The sequence below is a fragment of the Orbicella franksi genome, chromosome 1, assembly GCF_964199315.1.
Source record: "Orbicella franksi chromosome 1, jaOrbFran1.1, whole genome shotgun sequence".
Lineage (NCBI taxonomy): Eukaryota > Metazoa > Cnidaria > Anthozoa > Scleractinia > Merulinidae > Orbicella > Orbicella franksi.
The window spans coordinates 39,561,684-39,572,862 of record NC_138145.1 but is presented as its reverse complement, the minus strand read 5'-3'; the positions used below and the strand labels follow the sequence as shown (position 1 = coordinate 39,572,862).

The 11,179-nt window shown below is 37.9% G+C and overlaps 2 protein-coding genes across 2 annotated transcripts; one reads left to right on the top strand and one right to left on the bottom strand.

Annotated features, from left to right (window-relative positions):
- Positions 1-202: 202 nt before the first annotated feature.
- LOC145500108 (uncharacterized) lies at positions 203-10,773 on the top strand. The gene is made up of 7 exons (XM_081479624.1): positions 203-267; positions 879-943; positions 7,955-8,031; positions 8,256-8,318; positions 9,008-9,059; positions 9,899-9,975; positions 10,589-10,773. Exons 1-7 carry the CDS (start codon positions 203-205, stop codon positions 10,637-10,639), a joined length of 450 nt encoding a protein of 149 aa, XP_081335750.1. The 3' UTR covers positions 10,640-10,773.
- LOC145481524 (uncharacterized) lies at positions 3,024-4,894 on the bottom strand. Its single transcript, XM_081460019.1, has one exon. The coding sequence runs from the start codon at positions 4,707-4,709 to the stop codon at positions 3,105-3,107; it is 1,605 nt and encodes a 534-aa protein (XP_081316145.1). The 5' UTR covers positions 4,710-4,894; the 3' UTR covers positions 3,024-3,104.
- Positions 10,774-11,179: the final 406 nt, after the last annotated feature.

Sequence of the window (11,179 nt, the reverse complement as noted above, 5' to 3'; positions counted from 1 at the left end):
TGGTCTAAATTTAACTAACGTCATAACATACATATCACAATTGCACTTCTAAACAACTGCTCTTTTAAAAACATCCCGAATGCAGATATAATTAAAAAATAGAGAGATTTCACTCAGTGTATACCATATTAACAATAGAAAGAAGAACATAACTCTTTGAGTGGCCGTATACTGAATGGGGTAAAATTATCAAGGATTATACATGTTGGGATTTCAGAATGTAGCTGTTGGTCGTATTAGCGGGCTGGCGCTTTCTTATAAAGAAAAGTATGGACGTTTCACCGAGACATAAAAAGTGGTCGCTTTAACGAGGTGACCATAAGTCGGAGTTCCATTGTACCGGGAACAATTTTGGCAAAAACATTTCATTTATCCCTCTGTAAACGAAGTGACGTACGTTCAATATGCCTTTAAAGCTACTGGACTATTCCCTTAGTATGTTGACAAAAAATGGATCGAGATAGCAAAAAACGTAATAACACACTTACAAAGAAGTGTTTTAATTCGAAAGTTTTGAGCCGCCTTTGAAACGTTTGTATTTTTCCTTGACTTCCTTTTGCCTTACAAGGAAACTTTCACAGTGTTTTTTTCCAGTTTCCGGCACTTTTGGTTTCACTTTTATCTTAAGATCGACAAACTGAATACGATAAGTTTATAAACTGCAACCTGTCCGTGACTGATTGCGTTGGGTGCACATATAACATGGAATTAGTTCATTATTCATGTTTTAAATTTACTCTGAGAAAGGTTTACATGAATCACGTGACTGATTTTCCCCATGTTGCTATAGCTAATAGTGAGTCACGCGAATAAATGTTTGCAAGCATTGTTTGCGCAGCAATAATTTGTTTAACTTTTCCTTCTCTTCCACTTTTCAGAAGAAAAGGTCCTGTTACTGATACGTATTCATTTTCATTTCATTCTGGTCGACTCATTAAAACCAGTGAGTATAAATCAATATTCTAAAAGCTTTATTATTCATAGTAGGTTGAAATCGTTAAGTAAACTGTTCACAGTCAACCTACTTTTTGAACGCAAAGAAGGAACCCGAGAGAATTTGTAACCGTAATGTCGACCTTAGTCACAAACGTGATAAAAAATTGCAAGCTTCATAGTTTGCTTTTACATAGCCAGTTTTTGGATCTGTCAGATCTGATGTCTGTTACCATGGGGAAACGATAGTTTGAAAACGACCAAATCGCACAAAGTACATCATAAAGTGGAAACTGACTAAAAGTTAATCCACGCCCTTCCACATGTTACAACAGAACGATGGCAAAAGTAGTTTTCAATAGTTGTCGTATTTCTCTTCAGAGTAATTCAGTCTCTCTATGACAGGAAGGCTTGGAATGTAAATTCTATAATCTCAGCCGACACAGAATTCAATAGTAGACTGGAGTGGCTTTTAATTTACCCAAGGCAGTTCAAAAGAGCGAACAAAGATGCCAAGATTTATGTTGGAAGGTCCAGGACTGTGATTAATCTTTCGTTTTGCGATCACACGCAGTGCGTTAATTGCATAACGAGGCCCCGTTAGGGGGGGTAACTATGTCCCCTGTCTGAAATTCGCCACCAGCCATGTCGGCATTTCGCAAGGTTCCTATGTCGCCTGTCGGAATTTCGTCTGAGAGGAGTTGTGTCGGGAAGTTTGACCTCGTTCGATTAAAACGAAACTACACGTATAACAAATCGTGATACCTTTGTTTATTTAAAAAAAGAAAACCCACACAGTGCTCTCAAGTCTCACGCGTTGAGCATGAGGCTCACGCAAACGAATTCAATCTTGCGCTCTCACACTGAAACTATTATTTCTCACGCATTGAAGGTTCCTTGCTGTTTTAGTCAAGTACATATATAATTAAGTATCTCTTTGGATATAATTTACTCCTTGTACGCTTTGCACTTGCTTCGAATACTTTTCAGCAGTAGGAATTCTTATGCAGAGCCAGCATTTCTCCGGTCAGTGAGTTTAATGATTACTTTATGGTTACTTTTAAAGCATCACATTTCGACTCAGAATGAAGGAAAAGACTCCTTAGCTACTTCAATTTTTCAAAATTTTCTAAAGGGCTGGGGGCATGCTGAAGGCCTATTGGGGCATGCCTTCTAAAGGCTTGGGCATGCTTTCGAGCGCTGAAGTTACTAACTTCCGAGGGGATGTGGGGGCATGCTCCCCGCGGGAAATTTTGAAATTAAGACGCTTGGAATTGCCAGTCAGTGTTTGGACCTAAAGTACAATTGAACCTATGATCATTTTTTACCATGTTTATGTTTAACAACCGTTCTTTAACTCAAAATCTCAACGGCCTCAATCAGATAATCTCTGCTATCTATAATCTTCCTTTGAATTTAGCGTAACCCTTATCTTCTGCTGAAGACGATAAGACCTTGGTAACTTTCCCCGGTCTCTCTTTTCCTTCTATAATGCCATTTTTGATAATACAGCTTACTGGTGACCCGCTAATAAAAGTATGAAGCAGACGGTCGAAGATCTCTTTCCTTTTTCCTTAAGCGTGTTTTTAGGCGTTTGAGGGCACTGCTCACTCAGCTGATAGTGAGAAAAAATGCTCAGCAATGACGGACTCGATTTATTCCACGTGGACGTTTTAGCAAATATAAGAAAGCCTGGGTTTCACGACCTGTCGACATCGCGCGTGAGAGAGGAAAACACATTTAAAACTCTGGAAATGCGTTTTCACTTCGACTCAGAGGTTTAAAACAATCACTGCATTCTCAATTCCGAAATTCGTTGTCGGTCTATCTTGCCATTGGTGTCGCTTTCCCTATTTCGCTGTAGTAGTCTGTCGTCCGTCGCCAATTCATAGCTCTCATGTCGCCGTTTCAAGGCCATGTCGCTTGTCGGAATTTACCCTTAACAGGGTCTCCAGAACCAAAACGTTTCTGTTGGTTAATCTTTGAGAAACATAAAACACAATACAACGCCTTCCAAACTAAAATGTGGTGTTCCAATTTGATAAAATTCATAGTAAATACTGAGAACCACTTCAAAAATGGCTACTTTTTCGGTAGGAATTAGCAAGGAGTGACAGGCCTGCACAACTTCTAACAATGGAAACTTTTGTACCATGTAATATATGACCCCTTTATAGTTTTGCTCTTACGAGTATGTCTTTTAGGGATTTACCTCTTTTATACGATATTAGTGGTGGCTCTTTGAAAATTTGCCGTAGAGAAGGCTGATTTTGTATCAAGTGCCATTTTTCCGTTAAAACATTTTTGAGGTTGGGCACTGATGGTTGATATTGTGTTACAAAAGGCAAGAGTTCTTTCCGGCTTTCATGTTTTTGTCTTAGCGCCGATTCCCTTTCTGTGAATTTAATATCTGAAAGGAGTGTTTCGATCAGATTTTTTGGATAACCTCTAGCAAGGAGACGTGATTTGAATTTGTAAATGTTCTCTTCAAATGTTGCTCTTGAAGAGTTAGTTAGTAAGAGTCTTAGAGCTTCGCCCTTCACGAATCCCTTTTTGACACCCGGTGGGTGGCTAGAGGAAAAATGAGTGTATTGAAAGGTTTCAGTTGGCTTAAAGTGTGTTTTTATATCCAGGATGGATTGATCTCTAAATCGTTTGCCTTTGTATACAACTGTATCCAGAAATGTAGTTTCAGTATTTGAAATTTCAGCTGTAAATTTGATTGTAGGGTGATGTGAGTTTGCTTGTTCGATGAACTTGTCTATATCAGGTTGGCTGACATCCCACAAAGAAAAAATATCGTCAATATATCGTTTCCAGATTGTGGGTTTTGCGACACTATTGCTAAGAATCTCTGTTTCGATATTGGCTATAAAAATATTTGCAAAAGCAACGGCCATTTTAGTACCCATGGTGGTACCGTGGATTTGTAGATAATTCTTACCGTTGAATTGGAAAGAATTTTCTTTCAGTATTAGGCTTAGCATTTCTTTGAGATATTGTGTGGGGATAGGAGGGTTATTTCTGTGAAAGTTTTCGTATGCTCTGCATACTGTAGTTATACCCTCTTCTTGTGGTATATTAGTGTATAGACTTGTTACGTCCATTGATACAAGGAATGTTTGTTTATTCACTTTCGTCTTTTCAATGAAATTAATAAAATCTGTAGTGTCTTTTAGATAAGACGCTTGTGATATGGAAATAGGCTGAAGTAATGTGTCAACAAATGCTGATATTCGTTCTGTAGGCCCACTGCAGCCTGAGATAATTGGTCTTCCTACTAGAGTAGGTTTGTGGATCTTTGTAAGGGTATAGAATTCCGGAATCCGCGGTGGATTTGGTGTTTGAGATAACCACTTTCTAGTCGTGTCATCAATGTAGTTGCCACGGTGTAGTTCTGAGATCAAGCGTGACACCTTCGTATGTGTTTCCTTAACTATAGGCTTGTCAAGAGGCTTGTAATTATCTAGGTCATTGATTTGGACTTGGCCCTCTTGTATTTTATCATTTTTATCCATGACTACAAGTGTGCTTCCCTTGTCCGCTTTTTTGAAATGAAGATCTTTGCTTTGCTGTAAAACATTTAGCGCTTTACGTTCTTTGCGTGACAAGTTTGGTTTTTGTCTGGTTATTTTTATCTCCGCGATTTGTTGTTTAACCTCTTCCAGGTAGGTTTCTAATGTGACTGATGGTTGGACTGGCGGTTCCCAGTTTGATTTGACATTGAAGGGATGTATTGATTTGTTTTGCCCGTGAAAAATGTATTTTAAGCGCATTCGTCTTGCGAAATCCTTGTAATCTCGCAAGAGTTGGCGCCGTATTTTAGTTTTCGTTACTGTGGCGGTTGGTATAAATTTTAATCCCTTTGATAGCAATTTAATTTGGTTGTCAGTCAAATTCGCTTTCGATAGATTTTTAATAAATCTATCGTTATTTTTTGTAAGAGAAGAGGTTGATAGTTTTCTGCTTTCATTACGCTGTTTGGTTTTTATTTGTGTTTTTGTGTTTTTTGATTTTCCCTTCCTTTTATTTTTTCTGTCTGTGTTAGCAGTGTTAGAACATTCAGTGAACAGAGGTGTACTTTTCAACATCTTTATTGTTTACAACTTCCTTTAATGTTGACAGTAGTGTAGGCACATTTTCAGCATCGATTCCTAGTATAGCTGCTAGGTTTTTTACACTGATGTCCGCCGATAGCGGTTTAGGTTTGGATTTGTTATTTAAGCCTCTCTCTGGAGTTCCTTTTCGGAGAGTTTTACCTTTTTCTTTGCGAAACTTAATTTTTTGTTTCTCGAGGCGGCGGTAATTAAACCTAGTGAGTGCTGATAGAAAGCCATGCTCTGCTTTTTGTTTGACCGCCTGAATGTCTTTTTTGAACTGTTCGTCCGGCGGGATATTCGCCCGCGCTCTGTATCGTAACGACTTTGGACAGGTCTTATTGTCCAAGTGTGTCTGTAGCTTCTTTATGGACTCCTCAGTTCGTTTGATTTTATCCTCCAGCGAGTAAAGGTTTTCTGGTTCCGCTTTTCTTTTTCCATTTAGAATTATAAATAGATGACTGTTTTGCTCTGACGGGTTGTGGACTAGGGATCAGTTTTTTGAAACTATTAAAGTCTTGGGGGATCAGAAATTCTGAATCCTTTTAGAATCATAGATGGATGACCGTTTTATTCTGATAAGTTGTGGGCCCGGAGATCAGAAAATCTGAATCTCTCAAAAAAGGAAAGCGCGATGGGTGCATCTTTTTTACATTCATGATCTTTTTTACATTAAATTGTACATTTTGGTGAAATTGGATGTATTGTCCCTGGCGGACTCAACTGAACACTTCTTTTTCTCCTTCCAATAAGCCAAAACCTTTCGGAAACACAAACTTCTTCGGCATCAAATACCAGTACCCTTCGGAATTTTTCCAAATTGGAATGCCACATTTTAGTTTGGAAGGCGTTATACGTTAACAGCTATAGGGTTTTATGCATGGTTAAGACAAAGAGCGAAAAACAGACGAGGAACTTTGCCTAGCTTGATAACCATTTCACTGATTACAAGCTATGGTCACCCAGATATGCTTTGAAAGTTATTGGACATCAAGCCGTCAGTATTTAATAGCGACTGGAAATAGAAAAAAATGTAATTTACTTCCCAATGTTTCTATTTGATTGTCTTTTGAAACATATATTAATTTCAATTTGTTTCTCGGACTTAATATTGAACCTCCTATTGGCTCACTTTTGATTTCATTTTCATCAGAACACGGTAAGTTTATAAACTGTCAGTTGTTTTTGTCTAATAGCGTTGGGTGCACATATAACAAGTATAGTTGATGCTAAATACTTTAAACTTACACTGAGATAGGTTTTCATGAATACTTGCGACTTATTTTATTCTTGTTGTAAGAGCTACTTTTGAATCACGCAAAAAGTTAGATCACGCGAATAATTGTTTGCAAGCATCATTTGCGCAATAGTAATTCGCTCAACTCTCCTTCTCTTCTACTTTTCAGAGGAAAAGGTCCTGTTATTGACGCGTATTCAATTTGGTTCCATTCTGGTCGACTAACCAAAACAAGCGATTGTAAATCAATATTTTAATTACTTTGTTATTCATAGTAGACTGGAATCATTAAGTCAATAAACTCTTTGAACGCAAAGAAAGAACCCGGGAGAATTTGAAACAGTAACGCCTGCCACAAACATGTAGTTATGGACTAATTTGAGTCAGTTGTAGTTAATATGTGACGCTGGTGTGATCGAAACGCAATTGGCAAGCTGTTTTAAAAACCCTTACTCTTTAACTCATCAGTGTTTACAAACATTACCGAAAGCTAAATCAATTCCTCCAGTCACTGAGTAACCGCGTTTTGCTGTTTTTCATCCCGCACGCCGCCCCTCAATGTCAAATCTATCCCGCATTTTTTTGTTGAAATAAGCGCACGCTGCTCCCGCCAAGAGTTTAATCCCGTATCCCGCATTCAATATTGCACCTATAAACTTCCATGCATGACGTATTATTATAATCAATATTTCCTCACAAAGTTGCGAACCCCTTAAGCGATTTTCGTAGTTTCACTTTCCAAAGCAAGTTCCGTGGTGGTAAGTACAGCTCCAGCTAACTTTGCATCTCTGGTTTTTATCTTCACGAGTTATAATAATATAGAGCTTGATTATAATAGCCAGGTCATTCAGAACATCATTATGTGACGGTTAATTGCAAGCTCAGTCCACCGCTTGCTAGTTTTCAAAAAAGCTTTTGGCTCTGTCAGTTCTGATGTTTGTTACCATAAAAAAAGGAGAGTTTGAAATCGACCAAATCGTGCAGAGTACATTATAAAGTAGAAACTGCGGAAAAGTCAATTCACCGCCTTCCATATTTTACAACAGAACGATGGCAAAAGTAGCTTTCGTTGATGTTTCACTTGTCTCAGAGCAAGTCAGTCTGTTTATGACAGGGACCGGCGTGGAATGCAAATTATATTAATCAGCCGACACAGAGTGAAATAGTAAACTGGACTAGTTTCTAAGCCCTAGAGGCTTCAAAAGAGCCAAAAAAAAAAAAAAGTGACAAGATTTATAGAGGAAGGTCTAGGATTGTGTAAAATCTTTCAACAGTGTATTAATTACATGGTAATAGATGTCCAACAGTAGCAATCAAATCATAAAAGATATTTTCCAGTAGTGTTATAGCTGCACTCGCATCTTTCATTCTTTCAGTGTATTAATTAGATACCCGAAACGTGTCTGTTGGTTAAATTATGAGAGAGAACTGAGTTAACAGCTACTGTGTTTTATGCACGGGTCAGCCAAAGAGCAAACAACAACAGACAACAATTGAAAGAACTTTCTCTAAGTAAACACCATTTTACTGAGTATTAGCTATGTTAAAAAAACCCACTATGCTTTAAAAACTTGTATCCTTTACCGTCAGTATTCAACAAAGTATGGGAATAGAAAAATGTAACTTACTTTCGAATGTTTTTATTCGTTTGTTTTGACTTCTTATTGGAACTCCTATTATCTTGTAGGGAAACTCCCTCAGAGCTGTTTCAGTTGCTATCACTTTGCGTTCCACTTTTATGAGAAGACTGACATACTGTACACGGTAAGTTTATGAACTGTAAGCTATTTGTGACTAGTCGCGTGCGTGTACACAAGATCTAGAGTGTACACTTAAAGAGACGACACGAATCGCGTGACTGATTTTCTTCCTGCTGTAAGCGCCGATAGCGAGTCACGCAGAAAATTAAGTCACACAAATGATTGTTTAGAATCACCATTTTCTGCAGGAACAATTCAATTAACTTTCCCTTTTTGCTTACTTTTCAGGAGAAAAGACCCTGTTATCGACGCATATTGGTTTTGGTTAACTCAGGTGACTCACCGAAGCTAGTGAGTATGTATAATAATTTTAGCTTTACAATACAATACAATGCAAACTTTATTTAGACACGTCACGTCAATTAGCTGTACAAGCTCGTTCAAAATACGTACGTGCATTCCTAAAATACAAAGATTTACCTAATTTAATTTTGACATGACATATTCGTAGTAGACTAAAATAGTGATGTAAACCGTTCACAGTCAATTTCCTTTTTCAACACAAAGTCAGAACCTGAGAGAATTTGTGACAACAACGTCGACGCTAATCCCTAACTACTTTTAACTCTGACGTCATGTGTTTAAAGACTAATCAAAAGCAGTTATAAGTAGCGACGTTGGTGTGACCGAAACACTTTTGGCAAGCTGTTTTAAAACCTCCTTCTTTTTAACTCATTTGTGTTTACAGACACACCAGAAAGCTAAATTAATTCCGCCAGTCATTAAGTAGCCATGACTTGCACTTTTCATCCCCCATCCCGCCCCTCAATATAAAATGTATCCCGCGTTTCCTAGTTGAACGGAACACATGCTGCTCACGCCAAGATATGTTCATCCCGAATTCCGCTTTCCACATCCCGCCTAGATTTTCAGCTTATCTCGCATCCCGTCAAGCTGACGTTTTGACACTCCAGAAACTTCGAAATACATCTCCCATCCATGACGCATCATGATAATCAGTGTTTTCTCGAAATTTCTAGGAACCCTTTAGCGGTTTTCGTAGTTTCACTTTCCAAAGCAAGTTCCGACGTGGTAAGTACAGCTCTAGCTAACTTTGCAGCGTCTGGTTTCTCTCTTAACTAGTTAAAATGATATATAGCAGTATTATGATAGCCACGAAATTCAAACAATCATAGAGTGATGATCAACTGCACGCTCTATCGTTTGCCAGTAAACAACAAAGTTTGTGGTTCTGTCAGTCCTGATGTCTGTTGTCATCGAAAAACAGAGTTTGAAATCAATCAAATCGTGCAAAGTACACTGTAAAGTAAAAACTGACGAAAAGTAAATTCACGGTCTTCTATATTTTACAACAAAACGATGACAAAAGTAGCTTTCATTAGTTGTCTTATTTCTCTTCAGAGTAATTCAGTCTGTCTATGACAGGAACCAGCATGGAATGTTAATGTTATTAATCAGGAAGCACAGAGTTAAACAGTAAACTGGAGTGGTTGTTAAGCAATAGAAGCTTCAAAAGAGCAAACAAAAATGCCAAGATTTATATGGGGAGGTCCAGGATTGTGAAAAATCCTTCAACAGTGTAATAATTAGATAACCGATACCTTCCTGTCGTTTAACTTATGAGACAGAACTAAGTTAAGAGCTATTGTGTTTAATGCACGGGTAAGCCAAAGAGCGAACAGCAACATACAACAATTGAAAGAACTTTGTCTAGTTAGAAAACCATTTTAATGAATATTAGCTATGTTAAAAAACCCAATATGCTTTAAAAACTATTAGACTTTACCGTCAGTATTCAACAAAGTATGGAAATTAAAAAATGTAGCTTACTTTTCAATGTTTTTATTCGACTGTTTTGGGTTTTATTCGATTGTTTTTGACTTCTTATTGGACCTCCTGTTGTCTTGCAGGGAAACTCCCTAAGTGCTGTTTCAGTTTCTATCACTTTGGGTTGCACTTTTTTGAGAAGACTGACAAGCTAAACAGGGTAAGTTTATAAACAGTAAGCTATTTGTGACTAATAGCGTACGTGTACACAGGAGCTAGAGTTTAAACTGAATGAGACTTCATGAATCGCGTGACTTATTTTCTTCCTGCTGTAAGCACCAAATAGTGAGTCACGCAAATTGCTAAGTCACGCAAAAGATTGCTTGGAGGCACCGCCATGTATAGGTAATCATACGGTTTCGAGTTCAGTTTGGAATTAATTTGCACCAATGAGTTTTTCAAAAAGCTGAAATTGCACGAGCCGCTTCTTTTTGAAAAACTCATTTGATTAGTTATTGACTCATTGATTACTTATCAATAATATAAACATGAAAAAATTCGCGTGGAGGAAGTGCCAGAGGATTTTTCGTCATCATTCGACGTCATATCATTGGCTTAGAAAATTTCCTATTGTCTTTCAGCCAATCATAATCCAGAATTATGACGTGCAATTTGCACTGGTGTTACACTTTTTGCACTGTTGTTACATTTTTTGCACTGGTGTTACATTTGAACTGCACTGCTCTCAGCCAATCAGAATCGAGTAATTTTTTCATGTATATTATTAGTACAGTAATATTTCGCTTAACTATCTCCCTTTTGCTTATTTTCAGAGGAAAAAGTCCTGTTACCGACGCGTGTTAGTTTTGGTTTCACTCTGTTGACTCACCAAAACTAGTGAGTATAAAACAAGTTTAGCTTTGTTATTCATAGGAGGCTTAAATCATGAAGTTAACTGTGCTCATTCGATCTACTTTTTCAACACAAAGAAACAACCCAGGCCAACATTTTGATGCAGCTTTGGGAACCTTTTTTTTTTTGACAGTAATCAGAACCAGTTTGTAATCATGCATATTTGCTCTACGACTCTGGTGTAACTGAAACAAAGAGATGGAGCGCGATTGAGAAGCCGTAAAGGGTCCTTGGTGTCTCATCAAGGGTTCCAAATTACAGTAATGGTATATTTCTTAATATGTTCAGTCACTGCGTAGAAGTGATTAGCTAGTATTCATCCTGCATTCCGTCCCTCAACATCAAATTTATCCTGCATTCTCTGATTACAATAAGTACATGCTGCCCAGGTCCAGACGTTTTATCTCGAATACGGCATTTCGCATCCCGCATGAATTTTCAACTGACTACTCTCGCCTCCCGCCAAGCTTGTGTTTTGACACTCCAGATCGAAATACTGCATTTTTCATGCA